Raw genomic sequence first — 25,051 nt, forward strand, 5'->3', positions numbered from 1 at the left:
AGAAGAAATGAAACTCTGATCCACATACTAGTTATCTGTTCCCCTCCGCAGAAAAGGGCTTAGTTTAGCAAAGAGAGGTATAGGTAGAGATCATACTTCTAAATTCAAAGCAATATATGTCGAGCTTATTGACAGCACTCAATAAATGTTGCTTTTATTAATATTACAGGTAAGCCAATACGAGGGTGGCCTGGGCATAGGGTAGGCAGGACCTAACTCTTCTCTTATCCCCAGACTTTAGTATTTCAGTATTTTTGATGAGAATCTGATTAATGATCTGAAAGTTCCTCAAAGTCTCCTGTGATTTAAGCAGATAGCTTTTATCCTTGGGGAACCAATATAATTAGTATTAGAACTAGGTTCATGAATCTTAAGATTATGGAGTTCATCTTTGTCCAGCCCATCTCACTATGCTTTGTAGAGAATAACTTAGCAGAAACAGCCCCCTGCTAGGCATCTTGGTAATTGCTTCCTAATAACTGTTAATTTTTGGTTTCACAACTAAAATATTAGGGAGTCTGGTGAATTTAAGAAATAGTGTTGAAGTGATGGCAATTGAGATTTTAAAAGTTGCCTGTATGACAAATGAAACAGATTTAAGGTGGGGGAAAAGGTTACCCATGAACGGGGTGGTATTGAAAATATTTAACAACCAGTCCAGAAGGGCATTGGCACAGTAGAAACTACACTGCAGGCCCCTTGATTTGCCGGACACCTATCCTTGTTGAATAGTGAGGAGACCTTGGGACACTACGAAGGGGACAGAGCATTCAGTGGGGCTTGGGGCACTGACTCTTTACACGCTGTTATGGAAGTATTTCAGTATTTTAAACAACCAGTATAGTTGTACCAGTCGGGTACTGGAGGTGGTGTGGGAGAGTGTCTGAAACTGGCAGGTGTTCAGAGGTGTTGATAGATTCTTCACTTGTCATCTTTAATTCATTGCTGAGAAAACTTTAGTTGTGCTAGGCCAGATTATCCCCAAAAGCGTTTGGACAGTGTCACATTAGAATTTAGGGCTATTTAGAAAGCACTGAGACATGTCCTTTTTTTCAGAAAATACTGTGTATACAGTGTGAGAGACACACAGCCTCTGTCTTCATGAGGTCCCCAGTCTATCGGTGGCCTTGAAATTTTTCTGCTCTTTGACTGTAGGCTAGGAATCTGTCCTTGAGAAATGATTACAAGGATGTTTGCTACAACAGTGAAAAGTTGGGCAAAATCTAAATGTCCAAGCATGAGAAAAGAGCTAAATAATAGCATATCCACCCCCCGGAATATTATGTACCTCTTAAAAATCACAGACAAAGAGAAGTTTTCAGGACTCAGGAACTATTTCTGACTGTAAAATGTTAGGTGGGCAATAAAAACCTAAAGCTATAAGGAATAATTAGTGTAAGAAAGGACATCAAAATGCATGGGTAGCAGTGATTATTATTTGATGGTGGAATATGGGTAAAGTTAATTTTCTTTGTGGATGTTTCTATATGTTCCACTTTTTTTGGTCATCTATGGGTATTAACTTTTATAACTAGAGGTGTTCCAGAAATATTTTTAAAAACCCGATTAAAAATTTAAAAATTATTGTATAATTAGTGAGTTGGGTGAACATGTTGGATTTAAACTTGGAGAAGCACATTTGGAGGTTGTATTTATCTTGTGTAAAGAAAGCTGCTGACTCGGTGGGATAAAAATAAGAGGCCTAGGTCAGCCTCCTCGCGTTGAGGCACCTGGCTCCCCCAGGCTTCCAGACTGCACGGGTTCTGAGAGGCCCTAATGGGCTTGTTGAAAGGTTCTACTTGGCTTCTTATTAATGTCCCTCCTGAGCAGTGCTCTGCTCTGCTGGCTAACCTTGTCAGAAGGTTACCCGTGGCTCTCCAGGGCTCGGCTAATTTTAAACCTGGTCAGGGAGTGTGGTGGCATTGCTCTGCAGAGACACGAACAGCTCCCTGGGAGACACCGCTGGGGAAAGATGAGTCGAGTCTACGGTTTTTTCTCATCCTCCTGTAAGTGACCAGGCACGCTGAACAAGCAAAGAGAGCTGGGATAATAATGAGAGCTTTTATGGTAAAAACCAGGATTATTAAAGATCTTTTAGCAGTGTCAATGCTGGCTGATAATTGCACGGTGTGATGTGCCCTGCATGAACTGTGTCAATTCTGGCCACACTAGGAGTAGCAAGGTGAATGAGATCCTCTCTTCTGGAAACTAGACTTCGGCTGCTTTTAAAGACAGAATGAAACTACAGTGAATTTCACTACTTATTCGGTATTATTTTAAATTTTCAGGACTCACACTCCACTGGTGATAAGTTCTTCTATGAAATTTTTGATCAATTTGATTGGGAGAGGGCTGTTTCTGAAAAGCTAAAAAAAATTTAAAAACACAGAATCGCTGCCTGTCTGCATGTCAACTGCTGGTCTGGCTGCCTCTAAAATTGTCATTTTAAGGGGTTTTTTTTTTTTTTTGGACTGTTTGCAATGGAGTCTTGTTCAGACTACGGCTGTGTCTTATAATACGTGCAACCCTGATATTGTAAAATGAAATATAAATCAATAACTGCAAAATAAGGTGACAATTGAGAACCTTTTCCCCATCAAAATTAATTGTTAAAAAAAAAAAACTTAGCCCATATTTTTCTGCTTAGAATTTTTTTGTCCATCTACCTTTCACCACCTTCAGGTGGGAATCTAAATGTGCCTGTTAGAGTTGGCTCTGTCTTCTCCTGCCAAGGCATTCACAGCTTTTTTTGCACATAAGGGATTACAATGGGAAACCCATTCCACCCAGTGGATGGCCTGGTCTTGAGGCTTACCTGCCTGGCTTAAGGAAGTGCATCTTTTCTTGTAGCTGGGCCTGTACCCACCCACTCATAAAACAGTTGCTAGGAGCAAATTAAAGAGGCATTGTGTGTGGAGTAAACCAGGATGAAAGAACAACGGATGGAGAATCAATACCCTCCTAACTCCCTACAGTGATTGAAGTTAACTTTATTTGAAATATCCAGGCTGGGCCAGACCACATCAAGCTAGCAGCATTCTTGCACGAGAGTAGCACGGGAATGAACTTTGATTTCATTTTAGGGAAGAAGAAAAAATAATGAATAAATGCTTTTTATTAGCCCTTTCCCTCCCCTTGAAGTCCTACCTCTTCTACATAAACCTAATTAGCTTCGGCATGTTTGGATTTAGTTTTGAGAAAATTAAAGCTGAGTAATATTAGGAATTTGTTCAGTGGGAATACTTGTTAAAACCTTCATTGACCCAAATCTGGCTTATAAATGGTATTAAATAAGCAAACTAAAGAAAACTTCATCCCCGTCTTGTCCTAAAATAATATTTTTAAAAGCATATTCAGAGTTAAGTATAATATGTTACCCTGATTAGGTACTAAATGAGTTGCTGAAGAAGCTGTAGTGGCGATAGTGTAGTTATGAATTTAATGTTCTTTTCTTAAAAACCAAGTCCTCTTTGACACATGTTCAAAGGTCTTCCTTTTTTTTCTTCTCCTGAGCTGCTCTTTCTCACCTCTGGGGCACTTCCCTCCTACACTTGGCCCGCATGCGTGGTTTAGGCAGGCCCACTGTTATTTTTGTGGTAACCTGACACTTTGGGCCCAGCGCAGCCCCCTGGCCCTTGTGGGAGGTGAACTGGCTGAGAGCCAGGCTGCGTTCTCCCAGGATGAGCTGCTGCTGAAGCAGGCGGGGCTGAGGGCTGTGGGCAGGCTGCAGCAGGGGCTGGGATGCCACAGACCAGGGGGGCTGGGGGTTCACCAGTGAAGACCTCAGACTGTGGGGCTCAGCAGGTGGCAGGCCCTGCCTGAGGTTAAAGAAAGGTGGAGTTGGTTGTTGAGGCCACAGACCAGGTAGTCAGGGTGTTTGGAAACCTGAGGAAGGTTTTGAGGCCAGTGAGTCTCTTTTATCTCACTCTGTGGTTCTAGTCTAAGGTATGCCTGAGGCCGTCCTTGTAATTCCTTAGACAAGGATGAATTTCTTAAGAATCATCAAAATTATATTCACATTTTAGGTTAAAATAAAGCAAATGGTTATTTGTTGAGCTGGGCTAGGGGGCTGGAGTGGGGTGCAGAAATGAATGGGAAATAGTGCCTACCTTTGAAAATTTGCAGTATAGCAGGGAAGAAGGTGGATATATTAGCAGTAATTATTATTATCTTTTAATTTTTAAAATTTTTATTTTTTATTTACTTTTTGAGACGAAGTCTCGCTATGTCATCCAGGCTGGAGTGCAGTGGCACAATCTTGGCTCACTGCAACTCTGCCTCCCGGGTTCAAGTGATAATCCTGCCTCAGCCTCTTGAGTAGCTGGGATTACAGGCACCCGCCACCACACCCATCTAATTTTTTGTATTTTTAGTAGAGATGTGGTTTCACTATGTTGGCAAGGCTGGTCTTGAACTCCTGACCTCAAGTGATCTGCCTGTCTAGGTCTCTCAGAGTGCTAGGATTACAGGCGTGATCCACCACGCCTGGCCTGTTAGTTTTGTTGATCAGCTATTTGAGAACCTATGGTGTGTCTGGCACAGTTAAGACATACTACCCATGCTAATCTCTAAGCATTTAGATAAGATAATATATGCATTGACTGTTGATTGAGATATTCTGTGAATACTTTTCATGGATCATCTCATTTAATCTTTACATCAGGTGGCTAATAACGTTCCAGTTTTCATGAAAAGAAATGTAGGCACAGGTAATAAGTGGAGGAATCAAAATTCAAACTCTTTGGGATTCTAAAACTCAATATTCTCTTTATGTATATATAACTGCTCTGCCATATGGATTCTCCAGATGTCCAAGGTGATCCCTGCAATTTTTTTTTTTTTTTTTGAGACGGAGTCTTGTTCTGTTGCCCAGGCTGGAGTGCAGTGGCGTGATCCTGGCTCACTGCAACCTCCACCTCCTGGGTTCAAGTGATTCTCCTGCTTCAGCCTCCCAAGTAGCTGGGACTACAGGCATCCGTCACCACGCCCGGCTAATTTTTGTATTCTTAGTAGTGATGAGGTTTCACCATATTGGCCAGGCTGGTCTCAAACTCCTGACCTCAGGTGATGCACCCGCCTCTGCCTCCCAAAGTGCTGGGATTACAGGCGTGAGCCGCTGCGCCCGGTCTAATCCCTGCAATTCTTAGAAATACCTACCAAGGACAATACCAGCAAAAGTTTTTTGAGTTCCAACAATTTGTCAGGTATTGGGAGAGCCCCAGGCACCTGAAGGAGTGGAGTAGGTGGCCGGCTGTGTCCAGGCATCTTTGAGTGCGTGTGCAGCTAGAATGTTGGGGTCCTGGATGGGTGGCTGGAGGAGCAGGCTGAGAACAGGTGTGAAAGGCCAGGGGTCTCATAGTGCACTTCAGTCCTGAGTGAGTGGGGATCTGCTGAATGACTTCAAGTGAGTGTATGATGAAAGTCCTATTTGCATTTTAGGAAAACCTTTCTGACTGCAGGATGGTGTAGGAGACACTTGCTAAAAATATGTCTCCTGGGATTCTGATTCAGTATTTCTGGCATAAAGCTGGGAATCTCTATGTTTAAGAAGCCACCCGTATCATCTTGTATAACCAGGCTTGGGGACTAGGTTGTTGGCAGTGGCGAGAGTGTAGGGAGGCGGGGGACAGCTCAGCTCTGGCAGAGGGCTGAGGCAGAAATGGTGCGGTCCTTTCCTTGAGACAGGAGCAAAGTTAGTGGGGTAGAGAGGAGCAGAGGGGATCTGGGGGAGGCAGGGGGACTGGGGGTCAAGTGGACGTTCTTGGTGATCATTTAGATCAGGAGGGGAGGAGGGGAACCTAGGATAATGGCCCTCCCTTTGGGTTATGCTCCAGCCAGTTTACCTGAGAAACATCATCTCTGAGAGGAGGCTGTGGGATTGGGTTATTTCTCCCAGGACCTGGGAATCCTTTTGGATTTTCATGGGGACTTTTACAGATAGATCCTTAATCAGCAATGTGATGTTGAAGGTGTCAGGGCCCAGTGTGCCAGAACTGTGTGTGTGTGAGGATTTGCGCTGGTTTGTTTTGCCTGTGGGGGACTTTTGGCTTCTGAAGTCACATCCCCTACGTAGAGTCACCTTTAGGCAGTTGGATTGAGAGGGAATCTGCACCTGGAAGTCTCCCTGAGAGGGAGGGCTTTAGTGGCCATTTGTAGGTGTAATTGGAAATGGATTACATTTTAATGAAATCTAAGGGGCTGAGAGCTCATCTTGTTCCTCTACCAGGGTTAAGAGAATCTGTAGAAGGATGTAGTCTTGGAAGGAAATATATTCCCCCCGCCTGACACTCCGTTCACCTTTTTCCCTAAAGAAACTTGTGCGTGTGTGCTGGGGACCCGTAGAAAATGTGGATTTAATCAAGATGTGGCCTTTGCATATTTTACTGAATTCAGCAGACTCATTTTGCTGGGGTTTGTCAGAGGGGAGGGGGAGGAGACTGCTGGCTGGAGAGGGCTCACAGCACCCTGGGCCATGGGGAAGTGAAGGCAGGAGAAGGCGCAGGCCTGATGTCAGACGTGAGCGCATCAGACTTTCCGTCCGTACCTCTCTTGGACTGGGCGTCTTGCCCCCACTGAATGCCCTTACAGTGCTTGTGGACGGCTTAGAGTGGTCTTGTGCCCACAGCAGGTGCTCCAGTAATATTTGTTCATTTGAATGAGTGGTTTAATTGAGGGGGGAACAGTAGTTACTCGCTTATCCTGCCTCAGCCTGTCTTCAGCTAAGGTGCCAAGATTCTTTCTCTTGCTGAACTTGAACTGGATGTAAACCAAGGACCAGGTTTACATTTTGAGGACTGGAATGGGGTGCGGGTGGGGCTTTAATTGGCCCCTGAATTTGCATCTCTCAATGTGAGACCTGTTTTGCATCTGCCCCATCACCATGTCATCATTAAATGGTAGATTGTATTTGTCGTTTAAAGGGTGGGGACTTGCTTGTGTTGGTGATCATTGGGACCCAGTTGACATTTGTGAACCGGCAGTGTTGCGTATTTTTGGTTAAATTCATGCATTAGCTCATGTCGGCATTAGTTGGTGTTTTCACATTGGCCAAATGCAGACGCATGTCTCTGTATAAGCATAGCAGCCTGGTTCCCACGTTGGGCTTGAGTGTGACCCTGCTGTCAGCTCACAGCCTCTCTTTAGGGATGAGGGGAGTATGTTGAGTGCTTGAAGACAAAGTCTGATGAGCATTCATTAGAATGGCTGAGTGATCAGGTACCGAGCAGAGTTAATCCCATGGCCCTGGGTTGTTTAAACAAACACAACTTTATAAACTTGGAACACTGAAGGGAGACGTCACATTGTAGTATTTCAGTTTATCTAGAGAACTGTTCTGGCCTTGGACCAGACTGAAAATACTTTTGATTTAAAAGTTCAGATTCCAGATATATAACATTCTCTGTTCTTCACCCTTTATCTTCCTGAGTAGACAGACAGACAGACACACACACATACACCTTCAGGAGTTGCTCACACACTCCTGGTGTTTCTGGTGTTTTCGTGCTTTTTGTATGAAACAGTCCACCTTTCGTCATGGCCTGTGAGGCCCCCTGTGATTGACTCAGCTTACATTTTCAGCCTCTGCTCTAGCCTTTCTACTTTCTTGCTTGGCTCTCTCTTCCCCACATCTCCTTCACTAATACTTGGCCTATGAGTCTGGCTTAGTCTTTCAGACCAGCCTAAATGCCACCCCCCTGAGAAACTCATTGATCCGAGAGACAGAATAAACTCCTCCAACAGCACCCTATTGATTCCTCCATTGCATCAGGTGACATATTTATTCACCTGTTCATATTCACCCATTGACTCGTTATTTGCGGCAACCATTCAGTCCTCTTTTTTGAGGAGCAGTTGCCATGTGCTAGGCATTCTGCTGAATGCCAAACATAGAAAAATGACTAGGCTGGGCGAGGTGGTTCATGCCTGTATCCCAACACTTTGGGAAACTGAGGCAGGAGAATTGCTTGAGGCCAGCAGTTTGAAATGAGCCTGGGCAACATAGGCCAAAAAACCAAAATAATTAGCTGGGCATGGTAGCATGTGCCTGTAGTCCCAGCTACTTGGGAGGCTGAGGCAGGAGGATGGCTTGAGCCCTGGAGGCTGAGGCTGCAGTGAGCTGTGATCATGCCACTGTATGTACTCCAACCTGACTCAAAAAAAAAAAAAAAAAAAAGGAAAAATTACTAAAGGCGTGGGCCCAAACGTTAAAGATCTCACAAACCCTCAAAGGTGAGAGACGCATAAACAAATCATTCCTATGCGGTGAGTGAGTTCAGTTCATTTGTACTGGCTGGCAAAGGTGCTACCTGTGGGAACACAGAGGAGTGGGGAAAGGCCAGGTCAGGCTTCCCAGTGGAGGGGCTTGAAGTCTTGCAGGTATGTGTACTTATTTGTCTCGCTGCTGGAGAGGGTGCTTGTTGAGGACAGGGAATGTGGTATCTTTATCTCCATATCCAGTTCTTGGGACATATGGCTGAAGGGACAGGGGTGGGAGGGGCTCTCAGTAAATGCTTTTACCACATTAAATTGAAACAGATAATTAGAAAACAGAAACTTTCCCTTTCATATTTGTACCCCATCATGTTTCAGAATCATTTTAAGGCGGCATGCAAGACTGTAAAATAGCATAAATAGAAGGTGGGAGAAAGAAGGGAGAAAAAGAAGAGGATAGAGGTGAAGACTAAATGTGGACTTAGGAATGAAACCAAACTTGCCGACCAAAACCACCTGTGAGCACTCGCTGAGGGGCCTGCCAGTGTGGCTCAGTGCACTTTGGCGGCTACTGAGTAAAGGAAAGGCCAATGGCTTGACCACGAGGTAAAAAACACATTGTGTTTTGTTTGCTGTAGAACTTTCCTTTGGGATCTTTGTAAAGATTAGTCTGTGTGACATGATGAGCAGCATCTTCCACATCCTTGCATTCATTCTAGAGACAAATCCCATTGGCTGTTTCTTCTAATAACCCTTCAAATGCTGATGGCAGCACATCAAAGCATAATTCAAAAAAAGCAAATGTATTCAGAGCTCCTGGAATAATCTTTCTCTAAGGTAACTGTGGAATCAGAAAGGCACTGAAACCGGGCAGTTTGTTTTTTTTTTCCATTTCTTTCTTTTTTTTTTTTAATAATTTTTATTGAAGTCCAACTTACATACAGAAAAGGGCACACACATCATCAATATTGAGTCCCTTGTGTTTTTCCATTTGAACGCATTGGCATCCAGAGCCATTGATCTACACTGACATGACCAGAACCTCCTGAGCCTCCCCACGCTGCCTTCCAGTCAGTACTCCCAACCCTAAAAGGTGGTTACTACCCTGACTTCTAATAACGTAGATGAATTTCGTTAGTGTTCGAACTTGGTATGAATGGAGGCAGACAGTATAGTATATATTTCTTTGTATCTTTTTTTCCCCTCAATATTGCATTGGTACAATTCACCCATGTTGTTACTTGCAGTTGTCATTTATTTATATTCTATTGCTGTCCCATAGAACTTTCTGTGGCTGTGAAATGATTTTTGTCTGTGCTGTATGACACAGTAGCCATTAGCCACTTGTGAATATTGAGCTCATGAGATACAAGTAGTGTGACTGAACAACTGAATTTTTAATCTTATTAATTTACATTTAAATTCACAAATGTGTCTAGTGCCTACTGCATTGGACAGTACAGCTGTATACCATTATATTTTATGAATATGCTACAGTTTTTTTTTTTTTAAGACAGTGTCTCACTCTCTCTCAGGCCAGAGTGCGGTGGCGTGATCACAGCTCACTACAGCTTGACCGCCTGGGCTCAGGTGATCCTCCTACTTCAGCCTCTGGGGTAGCTGGGACTACAGGCATGCGCCACCAACACCCAGCTAATTTTTTTTTTTTGTAGAGATAGGGTCTCACTATGTTGCCCAGGCTGCTCTCAACTCCTGCTCTGAAGCAATCTGCCCACCTCGGCCTCCCAAAGTGCTGGAATTACAGATGTGTTCCACAGCGCCCAGCCTGATTATACTATAGTTTATATGTCCTATTGTTAATAAATATTTGGCTGTTTCTGTCTGTTACAAACAATGAAAATATAAACATTCCTGTACCTGTCTTTTGGTGAACATAGGCATGCATTTCTTTAGCATCTCTACCTGGGATTTGGAATTGCTGAATCAGAAGGTATGCATATAATCAGTTTTGGTATGTAGATATTGCCAAAGAGTTTTCCAGAATGATTGTACCAATTTGCGCTCTCATCAGTTCTTTGAGAATTCCATTTACTTCATCTCCTTGAAAATCCTTAGTATTAGTCTCTTTATTGTAGCACTTCTAGTGGCTGGATAGAGGTATCACATTGTTTTAATTTGCATTTCTTTAATAACTAGGCATGTTGAACACCTTTTCATATGTTTATGGGCCATTTGGTTATGTTTCATAAAATACTTCAGCTTTTTACTTTTTTTTCTATTGGGTTGTCTGATTTCTTATTGTTTGGAGTTCCTGTAGGATGAAGGATATGAGTCTCTGTTGAATAAATGTGTTGCAAGTATCTACTTTGTGGCCTGCTTTGATTTTCTTAATGGTTCTTTCAAGAAAGCGAGTTCTGAGTTGTGATATGGTCCAGTTTATCATGTTTTTCCTTCCTGATTAGTGCTTTTGTGTTCCTTTAAAGTATCCTCGACTACTTTATGGCCATGTAGGTAATCTGCTAAGAATTCTTATAAATTCTTTACTGGTTTTTTTACTTTCAGATCTAAAGTCTATTTCAGATGGATTGTAAACTATTGTGTGTGGTGGGGTCAATTTTTATTTTTTTCGTATGGATATCAATCAACCTGGCTCATTTATCAGGAAAAAAATTTCTTTACTCAGGGTAATGCAGTGTCACTTTTGTTACAAATCAAGTGAACGTATGTGTATGAGTTTGTTTCTAGACTCTCTAATCTGATTCCTTGGCCTATTTTCATTATCTTTGTGCCAGTACTATACTATTAATGACTAAGCTTTGCATTGAGGTTTCATATTGGGCAGTTTAAGTCGTTCAGCTTTGGTTTTCTTCTTCAAGATTGCACAAGAGCTGCATTTATTCAAACAGGTTCATTTTATTTGTTGTTTTATGTTGTCTCACTTTTATCCAGCATCCCAATGTTATTTGACACTGTCCTAGGTTGTAGAGGTCACACAGGCTCTGCCTCTGCCTCTGCCCCGGAAGAGTTTTATGATCATGTTTTGGGACTTAGAAATATCCATGTGTGATTTGGGTATGCTTTGAGGATCTGTATGCTCAGATCCATTAGAAATGGGTAAAGGCAGACCAGATCTGACACCCACACAAGAGAAAGTGACAGCCTGATTTCTGATAGTCTAGAGACTATCAGACTTCTGCCTGTTACAAACAATGAAAATATAAACAGTGGGAAGGAAAACAATGTGATGAATTGTGGTTTTGGTTCCTTAGGTTGACAGGAAAGAGTTTTTTCCTTTTGGGCATGTTAGAGCCTAGATTGTGGATCCTGATGTGAGTGCTGATGAAATCCATTTGGATCCATTAGATCTTGAGAGCACTGAATGTCAGGAGCTGTGGTTGAAGGACCAGAGCAGGGCTTGGCCTTCGCAGTTTAGCTCTTTAAAATGCCATCCTGATTCAGGTTTTCCTTGTTGATTGGCTTATGACTCAATCAGGAGTGATGTGTGGATTTCCCTATTGCTTCTCTCCCCAACCCCCAGAATGCCTGTCTCAATAATTTAGGATAGATGGGGCATGGCCAGAATGAGAGAAGCATCCAAAGTCATAGAAGCTGGTGGAGAAGGCCCTGGACTACTTTTGTATGCAAAGTAGGGAGGGCCATTTCTGATGCAGCACAATTAGAATTCTGAATCAGCCAAGGGGGCCGCATCTGGGCAGGTTGCTGCTGGGACCTGGAGTGAGGCCATTGCCAACATATCATTTAAGTTGGCTGTCAACAGACTGTGTAACATTGGGTGAGTCTCGCCTGGCCTTTAGTAAGCAGGGATGACTCCCCAGGCATTTACCTATAGACTTCCCTCTTAGGGAGCCATTTCTGATGGTGTAGGACCCATTTCTAGGCATTCCATCAGTCATGCAGCTGAGGGGACTTCTTGAAATGGTGTATATACTTATATTTATCTTGTATGTTAATGTCTTTTTACTTCTACTTTTGATTTTTACTTTATGCTTATTGTCATTTAAAATACTGAGTTATAATAATTGGATGGTGAATCTTACCAACTAAGAAAGTGATGTGATCCATAGGTTAGTGGCTAAGGAGTATTGTTTTCCTGGTGTTTTCTTTATTTTTAGTAAGCATTATGGTTGGTTAGTCTACCCCAAGTGTATGTTGACTCCACAGGCTACTGGAATTGGGGAGTTAGTCTTAAGGTTTTCTTTGACTGTTACTCCTGGGAAAAGGCTTATGAGTTTTCCTTTTGAAATACTGACAGCTCCTTACTGCTAACAGTTGGGACGTTTGCTCTCTTAAAGCAGGAAAGAAGCTTCTGTTTCTGGGTTTGAAATGCGTTTCCCAAGGTTAAGTTGTCCATTTCCCAGGGTGGGAGTGACTTGGGCTACGAGTCATGTCCTCTGGTTCACGCTGACTTTGGGCATGCACTGTCTTGGTATCAGGTCTTTGCTTTGGAATGGTCAGATAGGATAGATTGCCTGAAACTGGGTCTGTGGCCTTGTCCTTTTGAAGGAGTCCACTGATAAAGAACAACAATGATCAGCTTGACTGGTGGTAGTGACGGGAGAAAGGAAGGGGCAGGATTTCTGTTCTCAATGGCTAACAGATTCATTAAGGGGATGGGGTGGGCGATTCCCCTAAAGGCTGGTAATGCAGAGTGGTCCCATCAGAGCTGCATAGCATGAAATCAATCAGAGCTTTTCTTGAGCTGTCACCTGGGCAAGTACTTAGGGCTGATGGAGCGGAGAATTAATCAGGGATTCTCAGGAGGGTAATGCTAAGTCCTCTAATGGGATGCTTAGCATTGGGGCTTGGTGAAGAGATATTGGCTTGTTGATGGGATTCCGTTGACACGGAAGTGATTTTTGAAAACGAGAAGGAGTAATTATCCACTCCTCCCTGCTGAAATTAGAGGGAACCTGTTGGCAATTGGCACCAAGGCTCACTGGCTGCTGCTGTCGTTGTGGCACATGTTGCCTCAATTCTCAGCATCAGCATTCCCATTCCCTGAGAATTCTGCCCTGTCTCTGACAATGACATACTTTCTGTGCTTCCATCTCTTCTGTGGTTGCCTACAAAATCCAGGCTGCCAATCTTCACTTGTATTTTTCTCAGGCCACTTGTTAGCAAGGTTGGCTAGTGTCTTAAATGGTAGGAAAATAATAACACAACCCACTTTACATATGCAAAAGCAATTAACCATTATTAGTGTCTGACATTCCTGTCAGCTGCCCACAGCGGTGAGTCAGGATCATCACTATTCATTAGGAATTAATTAGACTGTCCTTGATGATATCAGTCATCTACAGAGCTAAGAATTCAGCACTGCCTACATCCTACTGTCTAGTGAGGGTATAGTGTATCTGATATTCCCGTAGAATGTGCATTCTGTTTGGAAAATGACTCCTAGATTGAATCTCTGTTAAGTATAGGACTTTGGACAACTTATTTAGGTCTCTGAACCTCACAAGGTGGGGATAATACTGAAGGGGGAAGTGCAGCGATTAAATAAGATCCTCTAGGCAGAAACTGCTGGCATTATGCCTGACACCTAGTTCTGGGAGAAGGCTGAAGTTGGACTTGAGGTACCAGTTCACTTTGGAAGTAAAGCACCTTTTTCCCCCCCCAGTCTTTTTGTTGGAGGGGAGCTTTTCTCCTATGAGAGAAATTTGGACTTTGACTAAGATTACAGTGACCTTCAAGCCATCAAATGTTTGGTTGAGCTGTCCACTATAAATATCATTCCAGCCATGTGATTCTCTTTCTAGAAACCCTGAAGTGGCCCTCACTTGTACTGACTTCTCTCTCCTCCTGGGCTATTAGAAATCTTTTCTCTTAGTGCTCTTCCCGTTGCCACTGTCTGTATGCTGCCCTTTGCTCACCTGCTCACTCAGATTTGCTTTACCATTTGTCACGTCTTCGAATTTCTTCCTTGGCCACCTCCTTGGCTTCTGATCTTTACACCCTGGCTGCTCCGCCTCCCATATCTCTTTCCCTGTAGCTGTCACCTTTTGGTAATTTTCTTCTCCAGTCATCAAAAGGGAAAGGGAAATGGAGAAGGTAAAATATATTGTCTCAAAAGTTACCATTCTCCTCAAAATAAGATTTACTGATGATAAAAGATTACCTCTTAAAGGACTCAAATCTTATTTGTCCCTCTAACACAGAAGGACTATTAGTTGCCAATAAATGTGATTAAGAAATTGGATCAGCCACCCAACTCTTCGTTATTTACACTGTGCCTGGCTTACAGTCTGTCTCCTTGTGTCCTCCTAATTTGGCGATTTTCTCTGGGTCTCTTACTACTCATTGGAACCTTGGCCAGAGTCAGGAATGTGAAAGTAGCTGAAACACTTCCTTTTCTTGTGGAAACTTTGGGTGTTAATCTCAGTCATGTTGTTATCAAAGAATATTTGTGTCTTCTGGTTGTTGGTTCATTCTTTATTTTTATTTTTTAATTATTAATTTTTTTGAGACAGAGTCTTGTTCTGTCACTCAGACTGGAGTGCAGTGGCCTGATCTTGGCTCACTGCTATCTCTGCCTCCCAAATTCAAGTGATTGTTCTGTCTCAGCCTCCCAAGTAGCTGGGATTACAGGCGCCTGCCACCACGCCTGACTAATTTTTGTATTTTTAGTAGAGATGGAGTTTCACTATGTTGATCAGGCTGATCTTGAACTCCTGACCTCAGGTGATCTGCCCACCTCGGCCTCCCAAAGTGCTAGGCTTTATAGGCGTGAACTGCCATGCCCAGAGGTTCATTCTTTCTTTCATTGACTATTATATGTCAGGTATGGTACTGGCGCTAGGGACAGTGTAAATGTTACATAGTCTCTGCCCTCAGGGAGGGACACTGGGGTGTAAATGGGAGGAGCAATGACAAACCAACTCACTAAGTTTTTGTTTTGTTTTTTTTTAATTTTTTTTTTTTTTTGTGATGGAGTCTAACTCTGTTGCCCAGGCTGGAGTGCAGTGGCACAATCTTGGCTCACTGCGACCTCCGCCTCCTGGGTTCGAGTAATCCTCCTGCCTCAGCCTCCTGAGCAGCTGGTTATAGGCACCTGTCATCACGCCCAGCTAGTTTTTTTTTTTTTTTTTTTTGAGATGGAGTATCACTCTGTCACCTAGGCTGGAGTGCAGTGGCGCAATCTCAGCTCACTGCAAGCTCCACCTCCCAGGTTCATGCCATTCTCCCACCTCGGCCTCCTGAGTAGCTGGGGCTACAGGTGCCTGCCACCATGCCCGGCTAATTTTGTTTTTGTGTTTTTAGTAGAGACGGGGTTTCATCATGTTAGCCAGGATGGTCTCGATCTCCTGACCTCGTGATCTGCCCGCCTCGGCCTCCCAAAGTGCTGGGATTACAGGCGTGGGCCACCCTACCCAGCCGTTTTTTTAAATAGAGGCAAGGTTTCACCATGTTGGCCAGGCTGGTCTCAAACTCCTGACCTCAAATGATCCACCTGCCTCAGCCTCCCAAAGTGCTGGGATTAGAGGCCTCACCTCATCAAGTTCTGTTATAGGTAAAGTCTGTGGGATCACATGGTGAAGAATGAATAAGTTGGCTTCCTCCAGGGTTAATGGTGGAAACTGAGGCATACTGGAGCTACAGGTGCTGTGTGGTCCTGTGTTACTCGGGGGGACAGAGCCCTAACTTCATCCCAGCTCTTTTCCTGTGGCCTCATAGAATATTGAGACACTGGCAAAAACAAGCCATAATTATTTTTTTTTGGTGATCGTTGTGTTCAGTGGCATTTCATTAATTATGAGGATTAGTTAAAATCAACCCTTTTACTTAAGAGCCTTTAAATAATCTGAAGATGGGTGAGAAACTGACATTATGAGAGACCCACAGGAATTAAGATGAAGGGAGCAGCGAATTCCTGTTTCCTGTCGCATCCCTTGTTGGATAGAGTTGGTGTCAGAGCACCTGCGTTGGACTGTCTTATCCCGGTCATCCCCCAGGCTTTTATAATAAAATGTGTATTGGTTGAATACACATGTGATATCTCCACTGTACTCATGTTACTCTTTTTGAAGCCTCAGTAGGTTATAGTGAAGGAATTATACATTTAGGGAATGTGGTGGTTGAGGCAGTTACCAGGATATTTGGATTCATAGAGTTTGTTTTTGGAGTTTATTAGAGTGTGTTTGGGAAAAAGTTCAGGAATAAAGGATCTTTCAGAAAAGTGTTTATGATGGAAACTGAGGCACATGGGGGCTACAAAGTATACATATTTTTAAAAGTATTTCCAGCCGGGCGCGGTGGCTCACGCCTGTAATCCCAGCACTTTGGGAGTCCAAGGTGGGCGGATTATGAGGTCAGGAGTTTGAGACCAGCCTGGCCAACATGGTGAAACCCTGTCTCTACTAAAAAATACAAAAATTAGCTGAGCGTGGTGGTGAATGCCTGTAATCCCAGCTACTTGGAAGGCTGAGGGAGGAGAATTGCTTGAACCTGGGAGGAGGCGGTTGCAGTGAGCCGAGATCGTGCCACTGCACTCCAGCCTGGGCAACAGAGTGAGACTCCATCTCAAAAGCAAAAAAAATTATTTCCAACAAAGAAGACTTTTCTCTTTCCTTGAAGGCATTCTGTGAAAAGGGTTACTACCCTGAACCACACTGCCCATAAGAATCTGAAAGCTGTTGAACCCGTGAATAAATTCAGAATTAGATGAGTGTTAGAAATAAAGGTGTTGTCACCAATTTACATTTTCTATGCAGTCATTTGAAGACCTTGAAGAAGAGGTCCTTTGTAAATCAGTTTCCCAAAGTGAACCGTTAGAGGAAGCTCTCTCATTTCTTCACCATCCATCAGAAGGTACATAGCATTGTCTAGAGAGGATGGACTTGGACATAAATGAACGTCTGTTCATAGTTTTACAGATGACAGAGCGCCTTCACTCATGATCTTACTAAATCTTTATGGCAACCCAGTAGAATAGAGTCCCTCCATCCCTTAATCATTTTTCTGTATTGGGATGAAATTTAATTTGTTATTTGCATTTAACAAATGAAAACCTGAGCTTCTGAGAGAGTTATTAGGTTGGCACAAAAGTAGTTGCGGTAGTTTGAGCTCCATGGCTTAAGGGCGAGTAGGTTTGAAACCCACATCTGTTGGAGTCTTCATATATTCCCCTCCCTTCCTCTCCTACCTCTTGCCCCAGTACTGTGTTCTTTATTTACTGAATTTAGTGAAAGCTGACTCCTTCACTTAAAGGATATATATGTATGGGGAGGTAAAGATATCAGCTCTGCAGGTACAGACACTGTGTGCATAATTCACTCATTTAGATTTTAATATTGATTATAATCAAGTGCTTGTTGCTATGGATTCAGAATCGAGGTAGATTGCGTGACAGTTGGCCAATTCCACACATTTTTAGGGTTCTCCTACAGCGTGGTTGATACTCTCAGAGCCTGTAGATACAAGGCCAGTTTCCAGGATGAGGTGGAGTTTGAGCTGGACTGGAAGGAACCTGGGGGATGGAGTGCCAGGATGGTTATTTTGGTATCCAGTATGGGGAGCTTTTCTCAGCCAGCCCCAGTCTTGTGATAGGAAATTCTCTACCCATATGTAAAGTCTTCGTCTTATGATGGGGTTGTAAAACCAGAGGCCTGTATAACTCTGTGGATTATGTATCTGGCAGTTTCTGGGGCTGTGTCCTGGCCCATTGCTAGATAGGTAATTCCATCCTGCTGAAGTCTAGTTGACGAAAAATTGCAAGAGCCTGGATACACAGGGTCTTTTCCTTTGCAGTAAATGAATAAAAACTTGAGCATTTAAAACTGGCTGTACTTACTAAGTGGATAGATCAATTAATGCTAGTTAATACTGCATTCCCCCAAACAACCAGGAAGTTGTGATCCATGCCTATAGAAATAATAAGAAGAGGTTGTCTGCAAGACTCTGCTGCCTGTCTGCTAGAACAGCCTGCCCCTTGTGGAGCAGTTCAAGTAGCAGAAATTTTTTTCTTATATTGAGTCAGAATATTCTTTGGAACTTCCCAAAGTGGATCTACATCCTTCCCATGTGACAGACAGCTCTTCAGAGGTTGTTTAGTGTCTCAGACACTAAGTGTGCAGTTATGATTCAGAAGAATCTTCCCATCTTTGGGCTGTGGGCTGAGGCTAAAAATGATAGAATTCAATAGGAATAAATATAAACTCCTGCTTTTAGCTCTGACACCAGTTGCACAAAAGACAGTATTCAGGGACAACCTCTGAGGGGCAGGAGCTTAGAAGTTTAATGGAAAGTAAGTCCACCTCTGAGTGCCATTTATTGGGGGCCACTAAATGCATTCATGAGGGTGGGCAGAGGGATGATGGTTTCTAGTCTGGAAGACAATTAGGATCCTGGAGGCTGCTTCTGTCATACCTAAATGGGTGTCTTAGGAGAGATTTGCTCCCCTGAAGGATGGGGTATACTCTCAAGGAATGGATGTGTAGATGTTAACCAGGAGATGGGTTTTCGCCTGATAAATGGAAGCATTTCAACATGTCAGTATGAAGCGGGGTAGTACTGAGAAGGTAATGAGTTCCCTGCTGTTAGTGGTGTTCAAGGGTAGACTGTGACCAGTTGAGTAGATTTTGAGGGGACTTCAAGCACTGAATGGGGGTGGTTGGTGTGTTTTGGTCTGGAGACTCTGGGGCTTACAGGTATATGAGAACATTCTTTTAAGGCAGTCGAAGGTCCCTCAGTCCCTTCAGCTATCCCCCACTGTCCTAGATCCCATTCCCTGCTATCCTGACTGAGCACTGGGCATAACTACTATTTATCTTAAAGTGTGGCTCTTCGGAGTAAATTCATACTGCTCTGAACTGCCCAGAGCTCAAGGACTGGCCTGTGGTTTTGTACATGTGTGTTGTTTTGGTTTGTTTTTGTCTTTTTTTGTTGTTGTTTTGTGGGTATGGTGGAGAGGAAGAAGGTGGGCTAGCCACTGCTCAAAGAATTCATTCTTATTCTCATAATTTATCTAATAAACTACTTTGGAGCGAGAACAGACTCTAGAGTATAGTTCAGTTTGAATTTTATAAGACTCTTAGATCGTAACGAAAAAGATAATAGTTTGAATTCAAAAGGCCCACACTGCAGGCATTGTCAAGTTCATCTGGAGGTCAGTCACAAAATGCTTTCTTGTGGCGTAATTTATACCTTCACATTTGGCAATTTTGAAAGTCCTGTGTAAATGTACATATGTTGGTAAGAGGTAGTAAATATTTTACTGACAAGTTCTTTGAATCATGGCTCAGTAGCAGCATTTAAAGGCAGACAATCAGAGGGTTTTTTGTGTATTTTTTTTTTATAAACCCAGGTGCTGCCAAGTCTACAAAGCTGGAAGGGAAAAAGCCAAAAGTGCCCACTAGTTATAGTTATACCATTAATTATATAATATTCATGTGCCTCAGAGTTTCTGCACCTGGCATCTGTTGATATACACAGGTGGGGGAGGACAGGGGCACAGGATACAGTTGGGAGAGAGCAGGGAAGAAGACAGGTTGCTTGCTGTCAGGTAACGGCCCTGGAACATGGAGCAGTCCCTGGTGCCAGGTGTGGCCACCAGCACCTGCTTCCCTCCTGGGTGTCCGTGTTGTAATACTGCCTGGATTTGATGGGGTGAGAAGGGGAGGAACTGTGGCCACATGAAACCCTCCCTACTCAGGCCCTTGGCCTCCTCTTTTCGATCAATCCTTTCTCTCTCATTTTTGGGAGGCCTTTGAATTAATGATCCTATACCTTTTCAACAAAGGAATATTGATATGTTAGTGTGCCAGACAGCAGGGAGTACTGGATTAGATCATTTTCATATTGACGTTATGCCAGTTTCACATTTGTTTGGAAAGCTTATCCCTTTATGACCATAGGTTATATACATAATTTAAGGGGAATAAATCTTTTAGAGATTTTTTTTGGTTCTGTGATCTTCAGTGCTACAGAAAAAGAAATGAAATACTCCCCCACAGTTTTCATGTGATCAGGAATTCAGCGTAGGCTATGAGACGGAGTGCTCCATGTCAATAGAGAATATTTCCACAGGTGTGCTAGGCACTTGTGATAGATGTTGCAGGGAAGTCAGGACTGGGGACAGCTTGGTCCCTACTTCAAGGTTACAGTCTAGGAGCTGAGAGTGGCAAAGTGACCTGATTCTACAGGGTAAAAGCCCCAGAGATAAATGACATAGGTCCAGGTCAGCCAGCATTGCTGTCTCAGTAGAATGAGTATGTGTGATACCAAAATAATCTTCCTCCTTCCCTCCTTGATCCTGCCACCATCTTGCATCTTGATGATCTCATATTGGGATAGTGACACTAACAGAGTTTCCGAGTTATGATGCCAGTTGCCATGGTGAAGTGGACATTTTAAAAAACTTTATTTTCTTATAAATAACTTGTTCTGCTTTGGAGATTTGATGATCATTTAGCAAAGTGCCCCTGGTAGATAGTAGGTACTCAGTAAATGGTTTTCATATGAATCACTGCAAACTTGCAACTCCGAGTGAGTACTATTCTTCCATATAAATTTCCTCTCGTCTGTGAAGATTATCCAGCTTCTGCCCACCACTGCATTTCTGTGTGGGTGCTTAACATGATACTTAGATAATAAAGCCACTTGGATCTCAAAATTCCATATTCTCCAGTAGGAGTTCTCCAAGCAAAGCTGGTGACTGAACCAAAATCTCAGAAATCACCACTAAAGAACTTAACCATGTAACCCAAAACCATGTGTACCCCGAAAAAGACTGAAATAATAAAATGAAATGAAAAAAGCTGGTGACTGAAGAACTTGCACTAGAGCTAGCAAGAGCATTATGTTTGTGGTTACCACATCCTTATACTGTTTTTGGTTTTCTCTTCTAGGTTTATTTTCTTGAAAAGGCTCCAGGCTTCGGCTTGGAAAATCCCACCGCCAAAATTGAGCCCAGCAGCTGGAGCGGCAGTGAGAGCCCTGCCGAAAACATGGAAAGGATGAGTGACTCTGCAGATAAGCCAATTGACAATGACGCGGAAGGGGTCTGGAGCCCCGACATTGAGCAAAGCTTTCAGGAGGCCCTGGCTATCTATCCACCATGTGGGAGGAGGAAAATCATCTTATCAGACGAAGGCAAAATGTATGGTAAGTGGCCTGGAACACTCCTTTGAAATACTACAACCTGCTGTTGTGGTAGGGGATAGATTGTAGCTGGTCTTCCAGCAAGAGCTGTTCATTGTATGGGGTTGAGTGATATTTGCAGAATTTTAGTGGGTCATCCAAAGGACTCACCCTAAACTAAAAAGGAGAGTCAATAAAGGACCTTTGGGAAATCACCCCCTGGGCTTTTCTTCTTTTACATGCGTAGTGGCATTACGTCAGAAGCTCCAGGGGTCCAGGCAGGAACATAAATAGTTGCAGTGGCATGTACAGACACCAGATGGTGGGGAGGAGGTCTTCTGAACGCAGACCAGATCACAAGGAAATACTGCCACTTACCTCTAGGTAACTGATGCCACTAGGAATGGGGGCCTTGTACTGCCAAATCCCTTGATTGCCCCCAGCCCCCTTGAGGAAGAGCCAGCATTCTAGATGCTTATGTGAAATCTACTCTTTTTAAAAAGCCAGCACTTTTTTTTTTTTTAAAGCAACTCTGTACAGGCCAGAGAAAACATGTATGTGCATGGGCTTGATCAGCCTCTGAACCACCAATTTGCTGCTTTGCTGCCAGTTTGCAGTTGAATGGTCAGACAAGGCATTATTAGCACCCTGGATCACTGTCACCATCTCCCCTTCTTTGGGGGTTGCCTTGAAAGGCATTCTGAAGGAAACACCAAGAGTGCCAAGGAGAGAGAGACCTGTCAACTATTTGGCTCTGGATGCCTAGGGCAGCAGCAAGGATCCACCTGCCGGTCTGGGGCTTGCTTGCTGTGTTTGGGCACCCCCTAACTTCCTTCCATAAATGCTTCCAGCTGCAGACCTGTACTTTTTGGCTGCTTACCTTTTGGGAAGCAGATGGCAGGTGTGGTTGCTTGAACATTCTGCTTGTCTAATTGAGCACGTTGAGTTGACAGAGTTCGCACTGTAGCTGAGTCTTAGAAGATGCAAACACAAATAACCTAACCTCAAAGAGAACTGGCTCAGTATTTTACCTGAGGTTGTTAACTTCTCATGGGAATGATTATTTCTGAACAATTGGAAGTCTTTTTCATAATAAGGTGTTGTACCTTTAATACTGCACTTCCTCTGTCAGGAGCCGTAGGAGCTGTGGCTTCAACTAGCACACACTGCTAAGGAGAAAGCAGATGGTGGTGCAGCTGCCACCAGCTGTGCCCCCACCCCGCCCTCCTCCTCTCCAACTTGGATGATGTAATGGAAACAAGGAAAATTTTGCTTTCTGCAGCGTTGGAGTCTCTCAGCCTGTCACACACAGGGGAGAAGGAGACCCAGGCCTTCAGCATTTGTTTTATGCTCCCATAATATCCTTTGTAGCCAGGGAAGCCTCTTCGTATCTGGTGAAATGGACTGGGGATGAAACATCTCAGCTACTATGGGAAGAGTGTTACAGGGCCCTAGATTTTCTGTATGTCTGGATCTTTCCTGGTCTCTTCATCTCAGCCTGGCTATTTGCTTTGTGGGTCTTATTTTCATACCTGAAAATGCAGCTCCCTTTCTTAAAGGCAGAGAAAAGCATTTTAATCTTTGAAGATGATTTTATTATGGGTAGTGAAGGGTAGCTTTGGGACACTACCTTGTACAACTCTAATTTGCTTACCCAAAAATGGTTTCAATTTAAAACAAAGGCATAGTATTAGAAATCCCAGTGGGGCATAACCACTGCACTTCATTTCCCACAGGAAATACTGGGAAAGGTCCTGTCCTTTCAGGAATAAGGTTTTGGGGCTGAGAACATAATTCAAAGCACAAGTTAACTTTTGTCGACTCCAATTTTGTATTGTTCTCCATTGAGATTTTAGTTTATAGACAGCAGCCCTGGTGGATTTAACCAATTTGCCTATAATTCAATTATATAAATATTTTTATGTGAAAATAATTGTATAAGAGCTCTTGTTGGTAATTGGGTCTCAGAGGCAGCAGGCTAAGAAGAACAAGGAGAAGCTTTGGATGTGAGTAGCTGTATCAACAATGAACTTGAAGGTTTTACCCTTGGTCTTGGTCTCAGTTTTCTTCTGTGTAAAATAAGATGGTAAAGTAGTTGATGATGTCCATGGGTCCTTTGGACTCTTCCATTTTGTGATGCTATGGTTTTGTTTCTTGTCACTGAGCAAGAGGGTCGGTTTTGACAAATGTGGTGCTGCTTGGGAGCCTAGCCTGTCTTGGGTACCCAGCGTAACTTAAGTTCTGAGTGCTTCCTGAGTGTGCATGGTTTTGACGTATGGATTCTTTTCTCCTTAACTCAGCAGCACATTTAGTGACCGTGTTGGTGGCTAACCTGATTTAAAATGGGACAGTCCTTTTGAGCAAGCAGCATTAGGAATTTTAACTCATTTGGAAAGAACAATCTTACTGGTTGTGGGTTTTTCAGCAAGTGGAGTATACAGCCTGGGAGAGTGTGTATCCTAATTGGGGCTCAGAAGATGCGCTGGCTGCACTGTCCTGCAGCCACCCCCACCTCCAGGCAGCTGCCTTGGGGAGGAAACATCCCCCCTGAACTCCCTCTCTCTGGTCGACATGAGGAGCTTTGCTTCTACTGCTACCTTGGAAGGGAACCGTGGTGGTTAATGGGACTATTGGTGGTGGAGACTGGACCCCTTAAGAGGAACTGCCCTGGTTGACTGGGAGCTGCCTCTGACCTGCCTGTGACTTGGAGGATGAGAGACAGTTGACTTGGGAGCCTCCCTGTTGAGGCCCCAGCCACTCGAGAACTGAATCATATGAGCAGTGTGGGGCCAGAGCTACTGTCCTGGGCTTCTGGCCTGTTCCGCATCTTACCACACATGAATTGGGACACAAACCAGACCAGGAGTCAGGGTTTCTTAAGGCCTTAAAGAGCATACTTTTTTTCTAAGGGTTCTGAAAATGAAAACATTTAAAGCATTTTTGAATTCCATGCAGTAAAATAAAAATGATTTAGTCTTTTAGTGAAATACCGAGTGTTTTTTACTTGAAAGGGTTATGGTTATTCCAATATTTCAGAGCATTTGTAGAGTGCTTTGTGATGTCACTAATCCTGAGCCATTGGAGAAGCAAGGTCAAGTGATTTATTTTGGTAATGAAATTTTGTTCGTGGTTGGCAGTAGGGCAAATGCAGTCTTATAAAGGAGAAAAAAGGACAACTCTCTTCATGATGAGGTTTTTGGCCACCAGAGGAGATGGCTTCATTTGCTTTCTGCTAACTTGGTCTTTGGGGAGCTGAGACTTTATGTGTTTGGGCTGTGTGTGGATAGGTGGCTTCTGCTGTGGGCACCCTTATGTGTAGGCAGTCGTTTTTATGGATTACTAGAAGGGGTACGAGATGTCCTTTGACCTGGTTCCTAAGGGCATGTGTGCTCAGTCCCTTGGGCTCTCTCTTTCTCTGTGCTTGTCTTTTTCATTTTTTGTTTTTACACAGCTATGTGTGACTCTTTTCCTGGTAGATCATGGGAGAGGAGATAGATAGCAGGAGGACAAGATGAGAGGGAAGTTCTTGATCAACAAGCTTATCCAAAATTGGATTTCAGAGGAGCAGGCTGTAGTTTAAAACAAAACAAAATAAATAGCAAACCACGGGAACACCTGAATATGTTTATTTTGCAACTGAAAATCCCAGTCAGATAGACCCCATAATCAAACAGGGCAGGGACAGGAACTAACCTTCACTGGTTGCTTGCTGTAGAGGCAGAGAAGTATATAGCACTTAACAGTCTGGACTCTATAAATAATATGAATCCTGGCCCTGCAC

General features: G+C 43.4%; 1 protein-coding gene across 5 annotated transcripts in view; it reads left to right on the forward strand.

Annotated features, from left to right (window-relative positions):
- TEAD1 (TEA domain transcription factor 1) overlaps positions 1-25,051 on the forward strand; it is a 269,685-nt gene that overhangs the window by 68,737 nt on the left and 175,897 nt on the right. For all 5 annotated transcript variants that reach the window (XM_055356268.2, XM_055356270.2, XM_055356266.2 and 2 more), the window contains one exon: positions 21,039-21,294. In XM_055356268.2, the coding sequence (XP_055212243.1) occupies positions 21,138-21,294 (157 nt within the window). In that variant the 5' untranslated portion in view covers positions 21,039-21,137. The remainder of the gene's footprint in view (positions 1-21,038; positions 21,295-25,051) is intronic.

This window comes from Gorilla gorilla, chromosome 9, assembly GCF_029281585.2.
Source record: "Gorilla gorilla gorilla isolate KB3781 chromosome 9, NHGRI_mGorGor1-v2.1_pri, whole genome shotgun sequence".
In the NCBI taxonomy this organism is placed as follows: Eukaryota; Metazoa; Chordata; class Mammalia; order Primates; family Hominidae; genus Gorilla; species Gorilla gorilla.